Source organism: Sorex fumeus, unplaced genomic scaffold, assembly GCF_029834395.1.
Source record: "Sorex fumeus unplaced genomic scaffold, SorFum_2.1 ptg000002l, whole genome shotgun sequence".
NCBI lineage: Eukaryota > Metazoa > Chordata > Mammalia > Eulipotyphla > Soricidae > Sorex > Sorex fumeus.
This window is the reverse complement of record NW_026606059.1, coordinates 135,171-159,901: the sequence shown is the minus strand read 5'-3', so window position 1 is coordinate 159,901 and position 24,731 is coordinate 135,171. Positions and strand designations below refer to the sequence as shown.

At 44.5% G+C, this 24,731-nt stretch overlaps 1 protein-coding gene across 1 annotated transcript in view; it reads left to right on the top strand.

Moving 5' to 3' along the window:
* Positions 1-24,731, top strand: part of HECW1 (HECT, C2 and WW domain containing E3 ubiquitin protein ligase 1) — a 310,169-nt gene that overhangs the window by 180,664 nt on the left and 104,774 nt on the right. The window contains exons 10-14 of the mRNA XM_056112411.1: positions 6,880-7,022; positions 14,186-14,286; positions 16,168-16,304; positions 16,350-17,328; positions 23,081-23,182. Coding sequence (XP_055968386.1) covers positions 6,880-7,022; positions 14,186-14,286; positions 16,168-16,304; positions 16,350-17,328; positions 23,081-23,182 — 1,462 coding nt within the window. The remainder of the gene's footprint in view (positions 1-6,879; positions 7,023-14,185; positions 14,287-16,167; positions 16,305-16,349; positions 17,329-23,080; positions 23,183-24,731) is intronic.

Here is a 24,731-nt window from a genome sequence, read left to right as displayed (position 1 = left end):
TTATTATGCTTTGGAAATATTCTGGAAAACTCTCATGAATCTTTTGCTCTTTTTTTTTTTTGGCTTTTTGGGTCACACCCAGCGGTGCTCAGGGCTTACTCCTGACTCTGCACTTATAAATTATTCCTGGGGTTGCTTGGGGACCGTATGGGATACTGGCAATCAAACCTGGGTCAGCTGTGTGCAAGGCAAACGCCCTCCCCACTGGACTATCACTCTAGCCCCAAATCTTAAACTCTGAACTCCTCCATTCTCTCTGCTGTGTTGATTAAAGGCAATGTTTAATTGTTTTTCACATATTTATGAAAATATTAAGGTTGAGAACAACTTACTTATCAAGTTAAATAGTCGAATAAAATAGTGGTTTTATTCAAGCAAGCCACCCGTGATGTATTCGATATGCCAAACACAGTAACAACAAAATCTCCAATGGAGACGTTACTGGGCCCACTCGAGCAAATCGATGAACAACGGGAGGGCCTTTACCTTTACCTTTATGAGTTGGAAAACTGTATATTGAGTACCTTAATTACACTACTTGCCTGACACCCAAATGTGAAATCCATAGTTCCTTTACTGGGTGTAAAATATTCTGTGACCTGGTTACATCTGTGTGAGTTTGGAATCATTTGACTCTAATCTAGAGGAAGACTTGCCTGCTATCTCTGAAAAACAACTTTGAATGAAGGAGTAAGACCTGAGCATCACTGGGTGTGACCCAACTCCTCCCTCCCCCCCAAAAAAAAGAGTATAAGACTCATGAGAGCTTTAAAATGGATAACATAGCTAGGTAGAGAATCAGGAGACTGCTGAGGCATTAATTTTTATTATTGTGTATGGAAAATATCAGTGAAAACTTCAGAATCATTTTCAGAGGAATCCACTCCACGTAGGACACAGGAGATGTTATGGGGACAATGTCCGATTTCATTAAGGTTTGTAAAAACATGGGAAGTGAAAATCACAAGACCTGGCTGCTGGCAGTAGTGATACAAGGGAGTGGTAGATAGAAATGCTTTAATTGTGGAAAAACTGGCCTTTGGGAATCAGAATGCAGGTCTGGACCCTTACGTAAAGAAATCAGGGAATCCTCAGGAATATGTCTGAGATGTAGAAAAGGAGTACACTCAAATTAATGCTTATCCAAGTATGATAGAAATGGAAAACTCCTTGCCTATTCAGAAAATGGGATAAATGGCCTTCTTCCCCAGGCCCTGAAACAAAAGAGGGGGGAGTAGGCAATGCCACTGCAGGATTTGGATCACTAAGGTCTGCCCCAAAAGGTTGGCTATTATCTCTAGTCCTTCTCATTCTCAAGCACTGTTTTGCTTGGGTTCACCACATCATCTGCTGCAGTCTTATGATACTCATCATCAAGTCATATCTTCATCATCTTCTGGAGCCACTTCACCTTCCTCTTGGATTCGCCCATTTATTGGGAGAAAAGTCATTCTTTTTTTCCTTTTAAAAATTTTTTATAAAATAGTTCACAACATTTTATTACATTTAATATTCAAACACCAACCCCATCACCATTACACTTTCCCACCACCATATTTCCAATGTTTCCATCCCAAACTCCAATCCCTGACCCAAAGCAGAACTGAAATAGTATATTTTGTATTGTTTGTTATGAAAAACCGCTGAAAATACTACAAAAAAGTATCCTTAGAAGAAGAAAGTGGAGATTGTTGTATTTCACTGAGGGATCATTAAGCCCTTCTATAAGAGATCACCAATATGTTAAAGGCTGTGCCTTGTGTGCTTTATACATACATATATATATATATACACATATATACACACATATTTATGTATATATATATGTATATCGGTAAAAATGTATATTTCCCTCTAAGATTGGTTGCCTCCTACTTTGACCCTATCAAATGTGGTGTGGTAATCTTGGGGTGTGGGTAGGGTGTATGGTTTGAAGTATTGTGCAGCCATGAATGTGGCCGCGTGGTCCAGAAATAGATTCATAGAGAGTGGCTGTGACATGGCAGTGGCTGGGTTCTGGAGGTTTTCGGCTGCCAGGGCTGGGTCCCTTGGGGCGGGACGGGGTCTCACCAGCCCCCCCCCCCCCCGGGGCACCTCAAGTGGATCAGCCTGGTCCAGGGTCTGGTGCCATGGTTATGGCGAGCATCATGTTATGCTTCCTTCCAGGAGAGAAGGACATGCAATCTGGATGGTGGCCGATGACAAGATTATCTGGCACCAGCCAGAGGTGGCTTATGGGCTTGACTGCTGAGTTGCAGAGACGGGGTATGGGTGGAGGATCTCCATTCCCATCCTGCTGAACCCAGAGTTCTCATTCACATAGTCCCGCATACCTGGGTTTTACCGGAGATTCACTCATGGGTGAGGCTCGGCCCCAGAGTGTAGAGAGCAGCTGTGAGCATGGTGGCGGCTGGGTTCTGGAGGTTTTCGGCTGCTGGGGCTGGGTCCCTTGGGACAGGGAAGTGTCACCTGCCCCCCTCCGGGGCACCCTGAGTGAAACAACCTGGCGTGGGGTTTGGTGGCATGGTTATGGCAAGTGTCATGTTATGCTCCCTTCTGGGAGAGGACATGTGATCTCAGAAAAGTCATTCTTATTAAGGACCAAGTTAACATAACTTCAGGGGCAAAATCTCCCATTTTGGTATGTATTTTTCTTCAAAGTACATCCTAGTCTTTCCCAGATTTGTAGTTCAAAGCTGCCATGATCTGGAAACCAAGGGCAGTACTGTTGAATAGATAATAATTATAATGATGTGATAGTCTGAATATCAGCCCCAGAAGCAGTGCCAAGAGCCTGAAGTACTCAAACATTCTTGCTCTAAGCTCAGCTCAATGAGTTTTCCATTTCTTGCTGACCTTTTTAGCTCCTTTCTTCTGTGGTTATGAACCCTGTCCATATAGCTTCACTTTCTCACCTTGAGATAAATATCTAAGATCTGGTGGCACCCCTAACTTCACACTTTTTGGCAAACTTCACAGGTCATTTCTCTGTGGTGTTTTCTTCATATTCTCTGTGTTACATTGGGGTGATCACAATGTTATGAACTCTACTGAAGTTTTTTAAACCCCTGTCCTGCTTGGCTAGTCACAGAGAATGAGATAAACAAACACACATACACACCAAGGACTGTCCAAGCTTTAGGGTCACCTAAATTGTCATTAGTGAGCACACAGGCTGGCCATTTATTTAATCAATCTCAACCCCACCCTGCAAGTCACTGTTTAAATTGACAGTGATACTTCGGACAGTTGGTAAGTACATCAAAATTCAGTTGGTACATTCAGAGCAGAGGCGAGGATACTTCACACAGCCAATCAATTTCCTTTTCTTTTACCGGTGTTGCCTTCTACATCAAAAAGATCCTAATCTATTCTATTTGTCCCATTCATGTTTGCTTGCCTGTGGGTGCATATTTGTTTGCCTTCTTTTATTCTGAAAGACCTAAACTCGGGACTATCCTAACCTTGGGGTTTCATTAGGAGGACTGTTACCCACAAAAAAATTTTCAAAAGGAGGCAAATAGTAAATTAAAAAGCTTATAAGGAGGGAAAGAGAGAGAGTGAGATTGAGAGAAGAGAGAGAGAGAGAGAGAGAGAGAGAGAGAGAGAGAGAGAGAGAACGAGAGAACATTCAAGAGAGAACGCTGGATCTCCAAAGGGGAGAGAGCACATCAGGTGCTGGATGCGGGCTACCACCCAGAATGGTAGGAAGCATACACTTGCTTTTTCAAAGTTGGTTTCATGTGTTTTTCTTCCAAACTGTAGACCCCGTCCCCACCCATGGGACTTTCTGTGGAAATAGAGTCCTTTCTATGGTGTTACCAAGAGGAAGTGCTTATAACTTGGTCCACAACTCATGTCCTTATCATAACCCTTTGTTCCTGGATCCCGTGCTGGTTCCAGTTAAGGGTCTTATGAGCCCTCAGTTCCTGTGTCCACAAAGTCTGTCAGGCCATAATGCTTTTCAGTGCTTTAGGGTTAGTGACAGAGTAACTTCTTTAAATCCCATCTTGGTTTTATTAATTCCCAAGAACTCATTGCCAGGCATCCTCACGTCTACCTGCCTCCTTCATTGTGTCCAATTGTGCATGATATAAAGATGTATAGTCTTTATAGTGAATTATATAACTATGAGGTGAGATTATGTGAAATGTAGTGGCCAGGGATGTAGACCGTGGTCAGTCTTGTGGAGTAGAAATGCAGCAGCAGTGGTAGTGGCCTCTTTGTTGGTCCATGGCTCCCAGTTTCTTATGGTTTTATTCTTGAAAATATTGAATAGTAATGCTCAGACCCAGCGTTAGGAAGATATAACAGCTTACTGAAAAGTGTATATATATATATATATATATATATATATATATATATACACCTCCCCAGATGAGGAAAAGCGATAGAACTCAGTAAATTTGACTCACTATTTTTGTGGGGTTTTTATAGTAAAACTGGATCTTTGTGCCTTTTTTGAAAACACACACTTATCAAACAAAATGTCAGAGGATTCCCAGCTATTTCCCACAGATGTCTTATTAATTTAGGGCCCATTTGTGATGCTAAAATAAGATTACACTTTTTTCAATCTGCTAAGACATTTTAGGTTTCATATTTAACCATCTGCATGGGTATTGCTCATTAGTCTCCTATGAGCCCAAGGCCTGGGGTAGAATTCAGAGCCTTGGGAAACTATAAACTTCCATAATCTCAGAAAAAGCCCTGGAATTTGCAGGAATGCTTGAAAAAGTAGGATGAAATGGAGTTGCTCTTAGTAGCTGTCAAGGGGAAAGTGAGGCTTCCTCTTTCAATAGGAAAAGGAAAAGGTCTGGAAAGCCAAGGGCACAAACCCAGAAATCAAATGTTAAGATAAATTTAGAACTTCAGCTGCCCTTTTCTGGGTGATGGATGGTATTTAGATTATTGGGCCTTAGCTAGCAGAGCTTGGGGGCACTTCCAGTAGAACTCAAGGATCTGGGGTCAGAACTGAGATCAGAACTGGAGTTAGCAGCATACAACGGAAGTGTTTTAATCCCTGTACACTCGCTCTTCAATTGCCATTGCATTGCTGTGGTGAGAGGTGTTGCCAGTGGGAGACCCAAACCTCACCAGCAGAGGAGTAGGGTTCCCTGGGTGGCATATGTGAAGTGCTGAAGAGTGGTAGCAGCCTCGAGAGGGAAAGCTGAAGCTTCCTTCTCTACCTACCCCGGTCACCCAGGTTTATGCCTAGGAAAAGTAAGACGATGAGAGTCTGCAGTGAGCCCCTGCATGGCATGGATGCTTTCGTGCTGCCAGCCCCACGAGGAGGCTGTCAAGTTGCACCTGAAGTCCACGTGTTCTTCCCAGTGTGGGACATTATCTCTGCCACCTGATTTCTCAGGGAGCCATGGACTCAAGCTGGAGCCAGGAACTGCTCTTTGCAGTTTGGATCGGTTGCCTTTACCTCACAGAAAATCACTTCAGGAGGATATTCATAGTAAAGTACAACAACTTTAGTGGGGGAAAAAGGGAGGGAAGGAGCAAAGTAGATTTAGATACATGCTCAAGATAGAACATCTTTTCTCTAAGATGTAGAAAAGCCAGTACATATCCCAACAGTGGAAATGGGTATTAAAATATGAAAGTCCACATCTCAAGAGAGAAGATGCAGGAAGCACGTGTGTACCTCTTTCTATTCCAAGTTAGTTTATATACAGTTTTCCCAAACTGCTCTCGTCTAGTCTGTTACTAGGGTGGTTGCCAAGGGGGGAGAGCTTGGAGCAGTTGACTGTCTTATTTTGATATTATTCCTATGGACTTTGTTTCAGACAGATCTTGTCAGAGGTCTTCATACCTTTGGGCTGGTTTAGATTTTTTTTTTTTTTGCCTTTTGGGTCACACCCAAGCGGTGCTCAGGGGTTACTCCTGGCTCTGCATTCAAGAATCATTCCTGGGGCAGGGCGGGGCTGGAGTGATAGCACAGCAGGTAGGGCGTTTGCCTTGCACGCGGCTGACCCAGGTTCAAATCCCAGCATCTCATATGGTCCTCTGAGCACTGCCAGGAGTAATTCCTGAGTGCAAAGCCAGGAGTAACCCATGAGCACCACCAGGTGTGACACCCCCCCAAAAAAAATTTAAAAAAAAGAATCACTCCTGGCAGTGCTCAGGGGACCATATGGGATATGGGATGCTGAGAATCGAACCAGGATTGGCTGTGTGCAAGGCGAACGCCCTACCTGCTGTGCTATCACTCCAGCCCCTGGTTTAGGTTTTAAATACTTTTTCCCAACACACATTACCAAGACCACCTATCTTCCTGCTTGCAAGAGTGGGATGTGAATTTGAAGTGTAACTTAGGGTATTAGAAGTGAAGATACAGTGAACTCGAGAGACAGTATAAGAAGGTGTGATTCTTTGCACCACATGTGGTTACCCACTAGAAATGACCCTAGAGAACAGAGCCAGGAGCCGAGGCACTTCTGGATGTTTGCCTTATGTACATGCCCCTGAAATAAATACAGATATAAGGAAATTTCAAAATTTGTAAGTTCTAACAGAGTTCCAGTAAGGAATTCCTGACAGCACAATTGTGAATCCATTCATATTTGTGAAACTTACCCCAGGTCAGGTAAGGTGACTCTTTAAGGTCAGTTGACTTTGTTAGTTCAGTCCATAAGAACAGAATAACCTTATTTTTTTAAGCACTTCATTTTAACAAATAAGCAGAGCTCACAGTATTTCTATAACTTTGATATATTTTTTCTCTATATAGTGGTAATAGATATGTAAATATAGGTATGTATATAGAGATAGAGCTAGATTAAGATACAGCTATCATCCAAGACAAGGAAGCTGGAAATGAGCCAATTCTCACACCTCTCATTGATTAATTTATATGACATTTCGTTGCAGCAATTCAGCTTCGTGTCCTTGCCCACTGATGTGCTGGAAATTGAGGTGAAAGACAAGTTTGCCAAGAGCCGCCCCATCATCAAGCGCTTCTTGGGAAAGCTGTCGATGCCTGTTCAGAGACTCCTGGAAAGACATGCAATAGGGTAAACTGTGACTCAGCATCACTAGGCTTCACCAGGACAGGCTCAAGACAGCTGCAGTGAGACAGTCTCACAGAGATTCAAACTAAAGTGATATTGTTGTCAGTGGGCTTTCCCCATCAGTTATGTTGTTTAAGCCACAACTTTTAATTTAAACTAACATACATTTCCTTTACCCCTTATTTATGTGTCTGGTTACTAATGCAAGATGTTTTAAAAGCCTATGATACAATATTGTGTCATCAAAGCAGCAATTATCTGTATGGGGAAAAAATGCTAAAAATGTTTTCCTAAAGGATCACTTGATCACTTGACATCCCGTTACTCATCAGTTTGCTCAAGCGGGTGCCAGTAACATTTCCATTCGCCCCTGTCACATGCTAGTGTAGCCCAATGACATCAGCTCTTTCTAGGAACATGAAGAGCCTCAAACCAATTGTTCAGGGTCTTGATGAAGAAGTCTGACCGTCTCATAGGTGGGCGGCCACACCCTCTTTTGACGTCCAGTGGAATCCAGTCAGTAACGGCTCTAGTCCAGTGATCGTCTCCAAATCTCATTACAAGTCCAGCCCATCTGATTTTCGACACCTTGGCAAACAAGACAGCATCCCTGATTCTTTTTTTGTTTGTTTGTTTGTTTGGTTACTTTTTGCATCCCTGATTCTTGACTGTCAACAGATGTTGGAACTCTGGATTCTTTCTCTCATTTGAGTGAAGTGTGATACTCCAAGCATAGCTCTTTCAATTCCTCTTTGGGAGATCCAAATAGCATCCTCATCCTGTTTTTGTAGGTCCCAGGTCTCTGAGGCGTATGTTAATGCAGGAAGAACAGTGGAATTGAAGAGATGTTCCTGGAACCAGAGGTTCTTCATCCTCTTAGCTATTTCTTCAATGCTCTTGAAGGCATTCCAAGCTGCTCTCTTCCTCCTGCACAACTTAGGTGCCAGGCCATTCGTCATGTTGACTTCTTGACCTAGGTACACATAGCTATTGCACTTGGAGATGTTCGTTCCGTTAAGAGTGAATGAAACGTCAGGAACGAGACCATTTCTCATTAACATTGTCTTCATGAGATTAGCTGGAGTTCGACCTTTCCACACTCACAGTCGAAGTCGGCCAGCATTTGTGCTGCTTGGCTAATGTTTGGTGTTATGAGAACGATGTCATCAGCAAAGCAGAGGTGCTGTAATTGCCAACTGCCTATCTTCACTTCCATTCCTTCCCATTCCAGTCATCACATGATGTTCTCGAGGGTGGCACTGAACAGTTTCGTTAAAATGGTATCACCCTGCCGAACCCCTCTCTTGACATGGATGATCACTTCTTTGTAGAATGGTGAAATACTGGTAGTGAATCCATAATACAGCTCACAGAGGATCCTGATGTATTGAGTTTGAATGCCCTGTTTGGCTAGGGCTTCGATGATTGCTTTCATCTCAACAGAATCAAAGGCCTTCTTTAAATCAATGAATGTTATAAAGAGTGGCATCTTGAACTTCCGAGAAACCTCAATAGCTTGGTTATCGTGTGGATATGGTCAGTGGTGCTGAATCCTTTTCGGAACCTGGCTTGCTCGCATGGTTGTCCTTCATCTAGTGTTCTGCTAATCCTATTCAGTATGACTCAAGTGAACAGCTTGTAGGTGACAAACAATAGGCAGATCTGGTGATAGTTGTCAATGTCGTAGATGTCTCCCTTCTTGTACAGTAGTACAGCCCCGCTGGTTTTCCGTTGGGCGGAAACTTGCATTCAGGCAGGTAGTGTATGAAGAGCCAAGCCAGTGTATTGATGAGTACTGATGGCAAATTCTTCAGGTGTTCGGGTCTAACCTTGTCTGGCCCTGGTGCTGTTCGCGTCTTTACCGACGAAATGGCGTGTTGGATTTAGGAAGGGAGAATGTTGGGAACTGTAGGATAACACTCTTTTGTCCTTCCTCAGGTAGCTTAGGTTTGTCAGGTCACACCCATCTAAGAACACTGAACTTGTATTGTAAGCAATGTCCTTTCTGTGTGGACACAGGAAGACAGTTAATATTATGCTTTGTAACTTGGGAGTTGATTGACTCCGAATAATATTTACTCCTGGGCATCTGATTTCTTGACTCAGTTGCCCTTAGTTCCTAGCACCCCAAAAGCAGGGTCCCGACGAGGGACTGAATGGACCCAGGGCAAGCAGTGAGCTACCCTGGCATCAAAATGGGCCAGGCCAAAGAGCCATGATACTCAACTATAAGTTGAGGGCATGATCATGGACAAATGCTGTCATGATCCAAAAGTAAGTAACGACGAGACTAGGACCCTGCTGGAGCTAGGAAGATTAACCTGGCCTGAGGACTGCGAAATGTATAGTGAGATGTTCTCAGGAAGAACCAAACTAAATTTATATCTCTTACTGTGCTCATGCAGAATGACATTGCTAGAAATATTAGAAGTAGATTTATTACAACTATTTAAGTAGATTACTAATTGAAGGAAGAACACACCCTTGTTGGGATCCCACCCTTGGGTGGATCTCCTAGTAATCTGAAGTAATCTCTGTAGATGAGATTTTATCCTTGAGTTAATCTCCTGGAGGAGTGGTCTTACCTCTCTTTGTTGATTCATCAGTATTCAACCCACCTTTATGTCACCGCCTTATGTGACTGCTATATAAACTAAGACGTAAGCTCGGAAAAGGGGTCAGAAGTGAGAGAGCTCGGGCTCCAGAGATCCAGAGTCAGAGCCAGAAGGAGAGAGCTTCCAAGACTGGGGCCCAGGAAAGAAGGAGGCAGAGAAAGACAGGAGTGAAGAGGATTGGAATAAACTACTATTGATATAGACCGGCCTGGCCCCCGTTTTTTCTTCTGTCTGCCCTTGGCCAACAGCCGTTCCGATCCAGGCCACATACAGTGGCTCAAGAGCACAGAACGCAGGCGGTGAAACAGTGCCGTCCAGTGAGCCCGTGAACATACAACCTTCGGCGTGATAAGATTTTACAGGGAACGACATATTTATCTTGCGGAATTTGGTATGTGAGCAGGTAGAAGTGGCTATTGAAGAGATCCGAGTAGAAGTCATGGATAATCTTCTCCATTACCCTTCTGGAAGATGTGATAGATCCATCAGGATGTCGGAGGGCGGTCATCTTGGTCTTGTAGTTGGCGAAGGACAGGTGGGCGTTGCGAATGCTTTTCCCGGCTTTTGCTGCATCTGCCAGCACTGCTGCTCTTCTCTCTTTGAGGTCTTCCTTTATCACTTCTCTGCACTGTTTTGCGAGCTCGGATTTTTGCTTGCGGTTGCCTGAAGGAATATTATTTATTTTGTATGCCTTTGGGACTGGAGAGATATCACAGTGGTTAGGGCATTTGCCTTTCACAAGGCCAACCTGGGTTCTATTCCTCCATCCCTCTCAGAGAGCCCAGCAAGCTACCGAGAGTATCTCACCTGCATGGCAGAGCCTGGCAAGCTCCCCGTGGCATATTTGATATGCCAAAGAACAGTAACAAGTCTCACAATGGAGATGTTACTGGTGCCAACTCAAGCAAATCGATAAGCAATGGGAGGACAATGCTACAGTGCTACAGTTATTGAGTGTCTATAATGTAATAATTTCCAACATTTCCATAACAAGACAAAATTTGGATCGTTAGAGTTCTTTAAGAAGCACTGGTCTTTACAGAAAACACCATATCATATGTATGAAAATTTATAATTATAAATTCTAGTGGAACAACAATTTATTTCAGTACTAAGTTGTAGTGTGAATGTTTCCATGTCTTTTACATTATATCCATTCATTTTTATTCTTAAATGAAATTCTGACAGATGAAAATCCTTATCACAGTATACATTTCTCTGTGGCAAGTATATTTAAAAAATTTAGGTATAGCTCTCTGGCTATAAATGTATGCAACACAACATAACCAATAAGATTATGCCAAAGGGATGAGAACAGTTTGTGGAAGAATTTACTAGTGTCTTGTTCCTGGGGTTTTCAGTGGGACACTGGAATAGAATGGAATGAATTGGAATGGAACAGAATTCACTGCATTAATGAATGGCCATCATAAGTAGATTTAATTAGTACCATCTAGTATGTAAGTAGCTGTGTACCTGAAGTCAGTGCTGTTCAATCTTTAAGACAAATGGAGCTGATACAAATGAAATTACAGTACTGTGTCAAGCACAGTAAGATATCAAACTGTAGAACTGTTCACTTTCCATTTATGTCTATAATGATTAAACAAATAAGGTACCAATATGCTGTATGGCAGTTCCTGGGACATAGCTGGAATTTATATAGGACTTGTATTTCTTGTGATTATCATCATTTAATCTTCCTAGAACTTTATATTTTAAGCATTCTCACCATTCTTCCATATAACCAGTGAAGTCTTAGAATAGATAAACATTATAAGGAGCATAAGGCTTGTGAGTAGTAGAGACTGGCTGAGATGCAGCAGGGTTCAGACCTTCATTGGTTTCTCTCTAGAGCACCATGTGTCCTCTTCTGCAACCATCAGAAGTCCTTGGGATAATTTATGGTTAATCCACACTTTTTTTTCTTAAATTTTTATTAGTGAAACACCATGAGGTACAGTTGTAGACTTACAAATTTTTGTGCTTGGGTTTCAGTTATACAATGATCGAATACCCATCCCTCCACCAGTGCCCATTCTCCACCCCCACCAGTCCCAGTATCCCTCCCATCCCCCACCCCCCATCCCACTAATCCACACTTTTTATTTCTCTTATCCGTGTCCGGTGTCTGTACTCTCAGCTGGTAACCCTCTGCCTGGCGTTGGGCTGGAGGACACTAAGTGAGTTACTGGTGTTATCTCTCCAAGCCCTCTCCTTGTTTACAGAAGTTAGAGATTCAGTGGTATCTGCTAAGATGAACTGATCTTCTCTGCCCACTACAGTCCCAGAAATAAACATACCTGCCCTTCCATGATTAACTGTTTCATAAGTCAAAACTACTATCTTATTTCTTTATCTAATTATCCTACTTTGCAGTTCTCCTACTTCTTCCTGTAGGTAAAAGCAGGCAGTTGACATAGCCAGAGGTTTCCTATATCAGAACTATGATTTTTCATAATGTTCTTGCCTCCTGTAACAAACATCAAGTATGCTTGTGCTTAAACCCTGTCCAAGCAGAAGCAACAACAGCTGTTAGAAGTACCTTTTTCTCATACTTCTTAGGGAGCAACAGGCAATACCTTGAGTCAGGGGAGCAGTTCCTTCTGATGTCTGCTGCATTTCACAGCCCTTGAAGACCACTTTTTCAGTACTGCAAAATACCTCCATCCCTCGTTGGGATAGAGATATCCCAACAGGGGCAAGGCTGTAGAAGCAATGACTATTCAGACCAGGGACACAGAGGAACCTCGAGATGCATTTGCTAAGAAAATTCCTTAAGTAGTGGAAGTAGTGCTAGAGTCCACATAGAGTTTCAGTGTCTCTATAAGGGATCTGAAATTGGTGTAATTTGAGGACACATGCCAGTGAACCCAGTCCAGAAGTCGTCTGCTCCAACCTGCAGCAGGTGCCTTTCTGATCCATTATACAGGGACAGCAGCAATTTTGATAGCATCCTTTCTTAGCCATTGTGTTTATGTGCACATGCACACATACATATCTGTGTGCACATGCATTTATAATGTATGCATATACATATATTCATACACATGCATATACCTATATTTATATACATATATATCATCATGCATGAACAGCCTCAGTGGCAGCTGGAACTGTCATTATTAAGAGTATATTTGGGAAAGTCTTGCCTGCACAGGAAAAGTGAGTAAAAGATATCCACATCCTTGTTTGTTTGTAGACTGATTAGTTTTAAAAAACAAGTCAGAAACTTTCTCTAAAAGAAAATATCTCAATTTTGTAGGTAATTCACTCCTTGTTTCAATCCTGACTTTGGCATGATAGTGTGAGAGCTGCCATAGACAGTAAGAAAGTAGATATGCATGACCCCTTTCCAATAAAACAGATTTGTGGAAACTAAAACTTTAATTTTGATCACTTGACATCCCGTTACTCATCTATTTGCTCGAGCAGGCACCAGTAACGTCTCCATTCGTCCCTGTCGCATGCTAGTAGAGCCTAGTGGCATCTGCTCATTCTATGAACACAAAGAGCTGCAAACCAATCGTTCAAGGTCTTGATGAAGAAATCTGACCATCTTGTCGGTGGGTGGCCACGCGATCTTTTGATGTCCCGTGGAATCCAGTCAGTAACAATTCTAGTCCAGCGGTCATCTCCAAATCTCATTACGTGTCCAGTCCATCTAATTTTCAACGCCTTGGCAAACGAGACAGCGTCCCTGATTCTTGATCGTTGATGGAGGTTGGAACTCCGCATTCTGTCTCTCATTTGAGTGAAGTGGGTTACTTCAAGCATAGGTCTTTCAATTCCTCTTTGGGAGACCCGAATAGCATTCTCATCCTGTTTTCATAGGGCTCAGGTCTCTGAGGCATATGTTAATGCAGGACGAACAGTGGAATTGAAGAGATGTGCCTGGAGCTGGAGGTTCTTTATCCTCTTAGCTATTTCTTCAATGCTCTTGAAGGCATTCCAAGCCTTTAAACTTTAATTTTAGATAACTTTTATGTGTTACATACTACAAGTGGGCCGGAGTGATAGCATAGCGGGTAGAGCATTTGCCTTGCATGCGGCTGACCTGGGTTCAATTCCTCTGCCCCTCTCGGAGAGCCCGGCAAGCTACCGAGGGTATTCCACCTGCACAGCAAAGCCTGGCAAGCTACCCGTGTTGTATTCGATATGCCAAAAACCGCAACAAGTCTCACAATAGAGATGTTCCTGATGCCGTTTGAGCAAATCGATGAACAACAGGAAGACAGTGCTACAGTGCTACTACAACTATTTTAAAACATGAAAAACTCATGTCTATATAAAAGCCAGTTGGTAGACCAGATTTGTTCCGTGAGCTATAGCTTCCAGACACTTGCTTTATATTATTTAATGAGGATTTACTTGAAGCTTCTCATTGCTGTCAATTATAGGTACCTTAACCTTAGGACTGTCTCATCTTAGGAGCTCCTGTTAGCCTCTCTGATCTTGCCACTCTCACCCACTGACATAGAAAGCACATTTACATGATCCTTAGCAGAAGAGGTATTGACCAGATGAATGATGGTGCTTATTTCCTTCCAGGGACAGATTGGTCAGCTACACACTTGGTCGAAGGCTTCCAACAGATCATGTGAGTGGACAGCTGCAATTCCGATTTGAGATCACTTCCTCCATCCACCCAGGTATTTTCAGCATGAACCTCATGTCTGGACTAGCCTTGTTCCTTTCTCTAATGTAGTACCCATAGCTCTCTCCAGACATGTGCTAGGTTTTGTGATTCTGTTTTCTATACTGGAATCCAGTGATCTGTTACAGAAGCCAGGTTGTGGTCCCCTACTTTGATTAAGAGGCTCCTTTTCATTCTGGTGAGGGTTACATAGTAGAATGGGAATTGGCAATGAGACCAACATGGGTAGGAAGCCATGTATAATTTGTCATTTTACTCTTATAATGCCCATATGGGAGCTACTCATAATCATTGCTTATATAAGTGAATGAATAAATGAGAAACTTAAGTAAATGGATATATCATATTGTTGAAGAACAACATTATACAATAATTTTATAATATTAGGGGAAAATAATAGCTATAATAATTAGACAGCTTCCAGTGTTGAGTTTTTGTAGTAAAAACTCATTTTCATAGACAGTACAAAGGGCTGTACTGCTACACAAGCTTCTCATGCCGGAGGACTGGGTTTGAACCCTAGTACTGCATAATACCAAAGTATAACCAAGGCGTGACCCCCAAATATCAAGCCCCTTAGCACTGACTGCTAGTTGTGGTCCCCAAACAAAGAAACCTTATTTCTAAATAGGAATGATACTTCTCATAATTCCACTATGCTTTTCTTCAGAGCCCCCGTCTGTAAGTATAGATCACTCTGAGAATTGTTTGGTGCTCCTGGGTCACATTTATTTATTAGCTTGCTTATTTTTATTGTAGTTGAAGTGGCATGATAACAAGTATTAATGCTTATGCTTTAGATATATAGTCACCGCACCTCCAACAGCTCCAAAGCATTTACGAATTTCTGTCAGATCTATTGGAGCTTCTGAGAACAGTCTGGAGTTTATTACTGCTTATCTGCTAAACCCCATCTCTACTTTTTTATGCCCAGTCTATATAATGCAGGTGTAAGAAACTTCCCCATCTTATCCTTTCATGGTATCCATTTTAAGAATGAAATGGACTCTTCAGTGTAGCATCAAGAACTGCTTTACAGTCCACCAGAGAGATTGTTTTCATTTGAAGAGTGTATTGACCAGTGTCTGAAATCAGAAATTCACACCTGACAGGTATCCAGCAGAGCAGCTGGGGGAGAGCAGAGTAAACCATAGTTGCTGCTACATAGTTACTCGGTATGGAGAACTCGTTTTTCTTTTCACTAAGTTAAATTTTGGAAACCTTCCAGCCTGAGCTACTGAATGATGGTAGTTGAAACCATCGTCCGGTTGCCTAAGACCGGAGTTGCCCATCCTGCCAGCTGGGGTACACGTTTTTAGGAATAAGCCCGTTTGTGATCAACAGGGAACTGTACTGCCCACCCATTTCTGAAACTTCTCATGCCGGAGTTTGAACCCAGATACCAGACACTGCTGAGCAGCTCAACTCCCGCATTTTTGGAAAGCAAAAGTCAACACAGAGTGAATTCCTTTGAAGCCTGAAATAGAATTATTCTAAGAAATTTTAATGGAGGTGACATAGTGAACAACGGGAGGACAGTGACAGTGATCATAGTGTACATACCGCCGAGGTCCTTGCTTTACAGTCGCAGAGCGGTACACCACGCCCCCAGCCTGGGTCAAGGCCCCACGCCCACCGCCCCCAGGGTCCCTCCCCGTCCCCCAGCCCTAGCCTCAGCCCCCCACCGGCCCCCGCGCTCTCCGGACCTACTGGCCTCGACTCCGGCTTTGCACTGGCGGTTGGCTGGCGGCAGCGGGGCCGCGGGGGTCTGCTAACAGGAATTCCGCTCGCTCGCACAGAATTCTGCCCATCAGGTCACCTGCCGCCCACCTGGCCGGGGGGAGGGGTCTCACCTGCGCGCTCTTCTCGCCCGCAGATGACGAGGAGCTATCGCTGAGCGCCGAGCCCGAGGCGAACGGCGGCCCCGAGAGCGGTGCGGAGGCGGCGGGAGCCGAGCGGGGCCCCGGGCCGGACCGGGAGCCCGAGCCAGAGGCGGCGGAGGCGGAGGCGGAGGCGGAGGCGGAGGCGGAGGCGGAGGCGGCGGCGGCCCCGACCGAGCGCGCGGAGCTCGCCGAGGAGCCGCCCGCGAGCCCGGCCGAGAGCGCCGAGGGCGCCGAGCCGCCGCCCGCGAGCCCGGCCGAGCCCGCCGAGCAGCCGGCCGAGGGCGCCGAGGAGCCGCCCGCGAGCCCGGCCCAGAGCGCCGAGGAGCCGGGCGGGGCCGGCCCGGGCAGCGCGGCGGAGCCGGGCGGGGAGCGCGAGCCCGGGGAGCCCGAGCCCGGGGAGCGCGAGCCCGGCGAGCCCGAGCCCGGGGAGCCGGGCGGCCAGGGGGAACCGGGGCCCGGCCAGGACGCGCCGGCCCGCGCCGCCGCCAAGAGGAAGTGCCGGCCCTGCTCGCTGCCCGTGTCCGAGCTGGAGACGGTCATCGCCTCGGCCTGCGGCGACCCCGAGACCCCGCGCACCCACTACCTGCGCATCCACACGCTGCTGCACAGCCTGCCCTCGGCGCAGGCCCGCGCCGACGACGACGGCCCGGAGGACGAGCCCACGCTCAAGGACGCGCCCGACAAGGAGGCGCCCAGCGAGGGCGACACGGTGGCCGCCGAGCCGCCGGCCGGCGCGGGCGGCGAGGGCGACTGGAGCCCGCGGCCGGGCGCGGGGCCGCGCTGCGAGGCCTGCGACGGGTCCTGCTGCAGCCCCTCCTGCCACAGCTCGTCCTGCTACAGCACGTCCTGCTACAGCTCCTCGTGCTACAGCGCCTCGTGCTACAGCCCCTCGTGCCACAACGGCAGCCGCTTCGCCAGCCACACGCGCTTCTCCTCCGTGGACAGCGCCAAGATCTCCGAGAGCACCGTCTTCTCGTCCCAGGACGACGACGACGAGGAGAACAGCGCCTTCGAGTCGGTGCCCGACTCCATGCAGAGCCCCGAGCTGGAGCAGGAGCCCGGCGGCGGCGCGGCGCCCTGGCCCGCCGGCCCCTCGGCCGCGGCCGCCGAAGGTCTGGAGTCCCCCCTGGCAGGGCCGAGCAGTCGGAGAGAAGGTTAGATCTCAGACTCGGTCAGAGGGAGGCTAGGATCTGGGGCGCGTAGGCGTGCCGGTGTAAGTATCGTAGCGAGGCGTCCTCCGTGGACCCGGGAGGGCGCAGGAGTCCGAGTCCGTGTGCTCTGTTGAGCCGCTCTGGGCCTGGTGAGTGCCCGCGCTAGCCTCCTGAAGCTGCTGAGTTCCCACGTTAGCCTCCTGGGGCTGCTGAATGCCCTCGCTAGCCTCCTGGAGCTGGTGAGTGTCCTCCCGAGCCTCCTGGGTCTGCTGAGTGCCCACACTAACCTCCTTGAGCTGCTGAATGCCCACATTAGCCTCCTGGGGCTGGTGAGTGTCCGCACTAGCCTCCTGGGGCTGCTGAGTGTCCTCTCTAGACTCCTGGAGATGGTGAGTGCCCACATTAGCCTCCTGGGGCTGGTGAGTGTCCACGCTAGCCTCCGGGGGCTGCTGAGTGTCCTCGCTAGCCTTCTGGAGCTGCTGAGTGCCCACATTAGCCTCCTGGGGCTGGTGAGTGACCGCGCTAGCCTCCTGAAGCTGCTGAAATCCCACATTAGCCTCCTGGGGCTGCTGAATGCCCTCGCTAGCCTCCTGGAGCTGGTGAGTGCCCTCCCGAGCCTCCTGGATCTGCTGAGTGCCCACATTAACCTCCTTGAGCTGCTGAATGCCCACATTAGCCTCCTGGGGCTGGTGAGTGTCCACACTAGCCTCCTGGGGCTTCTGAGTGTCCTCTCTAGCCTCCTGGAGCTGGTGAGTGCCCACATTAGCCTCCTGGGGCTGGTGAGTGTCCACGCTAGCCTCCTGGAGCTGCTGAGTGTCCTTGCTAGCCTCCTGGAGCTGCTGAGTGCCCACATTAGCCTCCTGGGGCTGGTGAGTGTCCACGTTAGCCTCCTGGGGCTGCTGAGTGTCCGTGCTAGCCTCCTATAGCTGGTGAGTGCCCACTTTAGCCTCCTGAGGCTGGAAAGTGCCCACGCTAGACTCCTGGAGCTGAGTGCCCACATTAGCCTGCTGGGACTGCTAAGTGCCCACGCTAGACCCTGGAACTGGTGAATTCCCTTGCTAGCCTTCTGAGCTGGTGAGTGCCCGCACTAGCCTCCTGGAGCTGATGAGTGCCCTCGCTAGCCTCCTGGAGCTGGTGAGTGCCCTCGCTAGCCTCCTGGAGCTGGTGAGTGCCCTCGCTAGCCTCCTGGAGCTTGTGAGTGTCCACGCTAGCTCCCTGGAACTGGTTAGTGCCCTCGCTAGCCTCCTGGAGCTGCTGAGTGCCCACATTAGCCTCCTGGGGCTGGTGAGTGTCCATGTTAGTCTCCTGGGGCTGCTGAGTGCCCATGCTAGCCTCCTGGAGCTGAGTGACCACATTAGCCTGCTGGGGCTGCTAAGTGGCCACGCTAGCCCCCTGGAACTGGTGAATGCCCTTGCTAGCCTTCTGGAGCTAGTGAGTGCCCTCGCTAGCCTCCTGGAGCTGGTGAGTTCCCATGCTAGCCTCCTGGAGCTGGTGAGTGCCCTCGCTAGCCTCCTGGAGCTTGTGAGTGTCCGCGCTAGCCTCCTGATAGACGAGACCAGCAGCACAAACTCAGTAGGAAAGAGCGTCCTCCAAGGGCGGATGAGAGTAGCTGTAGACCTTCCCCTATATAAAGAGTTAGCAGTAGATGTTAATGAAGCATAAAAACATTTATTTTATCTCTTTATAAGAATTTTTAAGTTTTAGAATTTAGCCAGTGTTCACATGGTTATGTGTAGCCTACACCCATTTGTCTATTTCTGTCTTAGATCTTGTTGGTTTTGTTTGTTGTTTGGTTTGTTTGGGTTTGGTGGTTTGTCTAGTTTGGCTAATGGAAGGGAAGAGCACTAAAAATGTATCAATCAAGTTGTTTCAGTAAGATTCTAATTCTGTAGCTGTAGAATTTACTTTTCAGCTATGTTCTGGATTTTACCCAAAAGTGTTCTTTCCTAGGACAGTGGAGTCATATATATAAATTAAATTGCTTTTCTTTATTCAAAATTGGGAACCATTTTCCATTATGGCAGTGCAACTGGAAAAAAATGGAAAGACATTAGATATGAACTAATACTCTCATTTTAAAGAATAAGATATAAATTATACTTTTCTACTTTTAAAGTAGCCTACAAACTGATGGGTTGTAAATTCACCGAGGGCCAGAATGAGCTGTTATTTATATTTGAGTTCTCCTAACCCAAGTTTGTCTGGAATTTACAGTTTTTCTCAGAACCAAAAATAAGCACAAAAACAAAAATCTTAAATATTCAACAATGTGTAATTTGGAGGGAGGCAAGGATAGGATAAAGGATATAAGGACATTTCACTTATTAATAGCTTATTAATAGCCCAGCCCTATTAATAGTAGCATATTAATAAGGATAAGCACAAGGAAGTTAGTTGGTAAAGAAAAACTCAAAGTAGAAAGCCATAGTGACTTACAGTAAACCTAGCGGCATACAATGTAGGGAGGTACTCATGAGAGAGTGGAAGTGCAAGGTAATTCCTTCTGTAACAAGAATGTTTTATGTACCATTTGTTCTGAACCAGATTGGCATCAGATAGCATATGGAAGGCAAACAGTAATGACAGAAAAATTTAAAATAAGCATAGCAGAAGTTCTGGATACAGAACTGAAAGGACACAGCTAGAAGCTGGTAGGAATATTTGAAACCAGAGATTAGCATTTTTTTCTTTAAAGAACTAGGTAGTATGAGTAAGAGGCAAAAATCAATAAACTGTTCTAAATGAAAAAAAACTTGTGTTTGAAAACATTTCCACAGGGCTGGAGTGATAGCACAACAGGTAGGGTGTTTGCTTTGCACACGGCTGACCTGGGTTCAAATCCCAACATCCCATATGATCCCGTGAGCACCGCTAGGAGTAATTCCTGAGTGCATGAGCCAGGAGTAACCCCTGTGCATCACCGACTGTGACCCCAAATCAAAAACATACAAAAAAATTTTCACATTTTAAATCATGAAATAATTGAATAATTTAAACTGAAATCTGTATCCAGTTTCTAAAATGAAGTTAGATTTGTTGTTTGGCAACCCATTATACCTTTGGAATACATTATTTTGATGATCCTGTTTGGAGAGAGTCACACATGGCTCACTGAAAATTGGCTCAATGTGCGTTTATGTAAAAATTGTATTTTTCTTTTTGACATTGCGCATTCCCTTGATCAATAAACAGTTCAATGGGAGAAACCAAATGCCTAAAGGATAGGAAAGGAAAATGTCTTAAACTTACGATGGAGGACTTTGCACAACAGTTTTTAAAGAAATGTCCAAGTTTCTGAATACTTAAGACTCAAAACTCATAAGTGATTAGGAAACACCCACATGCTGTATTCTGGTGGTGACAGGGACAATCTGGAGACTCCTGGTAGGGACTGTTGATCTCAGGAAGCATATACATCAACATAGGATTTTGCAACCAGCCTTCTTTTCAAAGGGCTAGTGTGTCAGTGGCATGCCTCTCTGGCTTTCACAGGCCACTAGACTGCCAGGAGTATATGCTCAAAGAAAGGACTTTGGCAACACCAAGCTGATGTAGGTCTATATGCTCTCTTCTTCCATAAGAATCACTATGGGCTCCTAACCATAACTTCTAAGATTGTGAAATATTTCACTAGCCGTATGTCCTACCTGTACTTATCTACTGCACCACATTCCATCTATCCTGCCTGTTGTCTACAGCAATTTATAGGGAATATATTAAATTATGCTTGTTTTTCCATATAGAAGCCTTTTTTAACCATAGTATAAAATTTTTTGTAAAACAATCTGTGTATTGAATCAATAGCATTATAACATTGTGGTGATGGGCTCAGATTCCAGAATCAGACTCACTGAGTATATATTCAGTCCTATTTATTTCAGAGACTGTTGGAGAGATTAAATTAATTGATACATATAAAGCACTCAGCCTCTAACAGAGTAAGAGTCATTACAAACAAATCACTTTTGAAGATACATGTTTCCTTCTCAGAAGTTCTAGCACTTTGAACACTTGCTCAGTGTGTGAGGCAAGGATGATTGTGTGAGACTGTCCTTGTGCAGAACAGGGTTGCCTGCTGCTTCTGTGCACCCATTCCATTCCATTGGCCGACATGCGTCAGTCACACCGTTTCATTTGCTTGGGGTTCACAAGCAGGTGGGGTCAGCTCCATGAACCTAGCCAGCAACAACTGTTTACTAGCTTGGAGGAGTAATTAATCTAATTGATTCAGTTCATTTTGACATGGTAAGATTTTTTCCCAGAAACTAAATTTAAAATGCAGCAGCTAGTGACATACCAACTGTATCGTTGTTTCTTCGTTCCCCATTCCACACACATAAAAAAAGACAAACACCAGAATGTTATCTATTCATCTTTGAAAGAGGAGTCAGTTCAACATGTTACTGGCATTCTTTTATGTGTACTGTTGCTCCTTGACTTTTCTTAGGGGCTCAGAGAATACCAAGAATTTGAGCAATGGAACAAAGTTTGTACAAGAGACAGTATTATATAGTTAACATTTTAAAACACAGCTATGTTTCCATATGCATCTGTGATCTTATTTTCTAGTTAGCTCTAGAGATGAAGCGGCTAGTTAAATTTCACATGTTTTCTTTCCTTATTTATTTAGTTATGTGGATCTAGAGTGAAGAAAAAGTAATCATCTTTTCACATATGCTTGAGATCCCACAAAGATCTTAACCATTGCTTTTCAGTTCTCTCTTTTAATCCAAAAATAATGGAATATTGCTATCTATGTAGTCATGGAGGAAAGTTCTGTAGCTTTAATGAGAAAGTTAAGATTGTATGAGGCAGAAGGAGTTCAGTCTCATGGCCTGAGCCCTGGTGGGTCTCCTAAGGTCAAGAGTAAGTGCCTCTGATTGCGTGACCCAAACCAGTAAGTACTGGAGGCCTACTATCCACATGGCCACGTTACACACACTATGACCAGGACTATAGGACATCCATTTCAAAATTGTGCAGTTCATTATAATTGTTCTGTCTCTAGTTACCAAGGCATGCATTCTGTCGAGATGTTTATTTCTAAAATTTTTCCGTGTCCGTTTTCTTCCTTATTCTATTCCAATTCTGTGCTTCAAGTTTTCCTCTCAGTCTTTCTGCCTTTTATATACTTACTTCATTTGTCTCTTGTCTTTTTCTCTTTCTAAAACATACTGGCTTATCTGATTCTTCCTCAGAATACTCACGATATTCCATAGCTACTTGACTCCGCACTGAACCCCAAGCTTCCATATTGCGGGGATACTCTTGGTCCATCAGTTCCTTAACTTCCATCTTGAAAGGCACCCACCCACCCATCCACCTCACAAACCCCAAAATACAGTCTTAATGGTCCTCTGATGAAATCTGTTCAAACAAAAAGTTGTGATTTTTGCATAGATTTAAGGAAATTATGGGAGGTCGTAAGTGCTGCACTTCCCTCAAACAGAACTATTTTTTCTTTTGCTATGTTAAACTGAGGTCATGTGCATTTTATTTTCCAATACTACCTTCTGAAGAAAATTCATGTGGTTACAGAATCAGATTTTAATCCTACATATTAGTCTGTGGTTTTAAAATAATTTCCTCTGTTTTCTCCCTCATAAATGATTATGAATATAGTGAACTGACACAAAGAATAGATTGCCATACTTTGAAGGTTGTTTCTTATAGTTTTGCATTCAAGCTTTTTTGTTTTAAATGCCATTGCCACAGAAAAGAATGAATCTGAATGTCTTGACTATCTTGTTCATAGGTGAATGTATTACACTCCATAATTCCCAGCCAGTAAGCCAGCTTCCTTCCTTGAGGCCTGAACATCATCACTACCCAACAATCGATGAGCCTCTTCCACCAAGTAAGCTTTAGTTTTTAAAATCTGTCTTAATTCCTCATATCAAGTCTAAACAGGTCAGTATGTACTGTATATAGACATCCAGACCCAATTATATATCATGCATTAATATCAAAATCATTATGATACCTGCTATGAAGAGCGTGGTTCTTTTTGACTAATGGTTTCAGCATATGATCTTGAAGAGTTTTCTGTGTCCCTCAAACTACTCAAATTGGAGAGTATTCTTTCCCAATAAGATGTGACTAGTCTTTGCAAACAAATCATGGCCTTAATTCTCTAATTTTATTATTTTAAATTAAAAAATTTACAGCTCAAGCTAAATAATTCAGTCATCCTCCAGTGACCCTATTGTGTCTGACAAAAATCACCATATAATAAAACAACTTCGCCCGTCAGTACCCATGAACTTGCATTTTCTTTACTACAGCTTACCTCAGTGGGCAATAGCCTCAAAGCTCCTAGGGGCTGCCGTGTTAAATGTCTTCTTTAAGGACAAAATTCAATATCATTTATCCTGGAAACTGAAGTGTATCACCATATAGTCTTTTCAACTTGCAAAAATTATTCAGTCTCTCAGATACTTAGTTTTCTCATTTGTAAAGTTTTAATTTCCTAATTTGTTAAATGCTATATTTGGTCTAGGTGTTCTCTAAAATTATTATTCCAGCTTTGATCTTTTAAGTAAAGTAAGTAAAGTAAAGGCCCTCCCGTTGATCGTCGATTTGCTCGAGCGGGCCCAGTAACGTCTCCATTGGAGACTTTGTTGTTACTGTGTCTGGCATATCGAATACTCTCGGTAGCTTGCCGGGCTCTCCGAGAGGGGCGGAGGAATCGAACTCGGGTCGGCCATGTTGGCCGCTTGTAAGGCTAACGCCCTACCCGCTGTGCAATTTGCAAGCAGGACCTGACAGTCTAGACATTTATTTAGTGTCGTTTGTGTTCATGATTCTAGAACATCTCTATTTGAGTTTAGGCTTGTTTTCAAATAAAGATAACCTTTATAAATGTTATGATTACAACAACTTTTCAGCATACTAAGAGCAGTGTTTCTTTAGGAGAATCAGTGTTTCATTTAGCTTTTAAAAGAAGAAATGCTTTTTTACATCATTTTATCTATTCTTGATAATGGGACATATTTTAAATTTTACTATATCACTGTATCACTGTCATCCTATTGTTCATCGAATTACTCGAGTGGGCGCCAGTAACGTCTCTATTTGTCCCAGCCCTGAGATTTTAGCACCCTCTCCTTACTCGTCTTTCTCAACCATTGGAGGCTCTTTCAGGGTCAGGGGAATGAGACCTGTTACAGTTACTGGTTTTGGCATATCGAATACACCATGGAGAGCTTGCCAGGTTCTGCCTGTGCGGGTGGGATATTCTCAGTAGCTTGCCAGGATCTCCGAGAGGCATATATATATGTGTGTGTGTATATATATATATATATATATATATATATGTATATATATTTCTCTCTATGATTTGTTGCCTACTGTCTGAGCCCCATCAAACATGATGTGGTAATTATGGAAAATGGGTAGGAATTTTA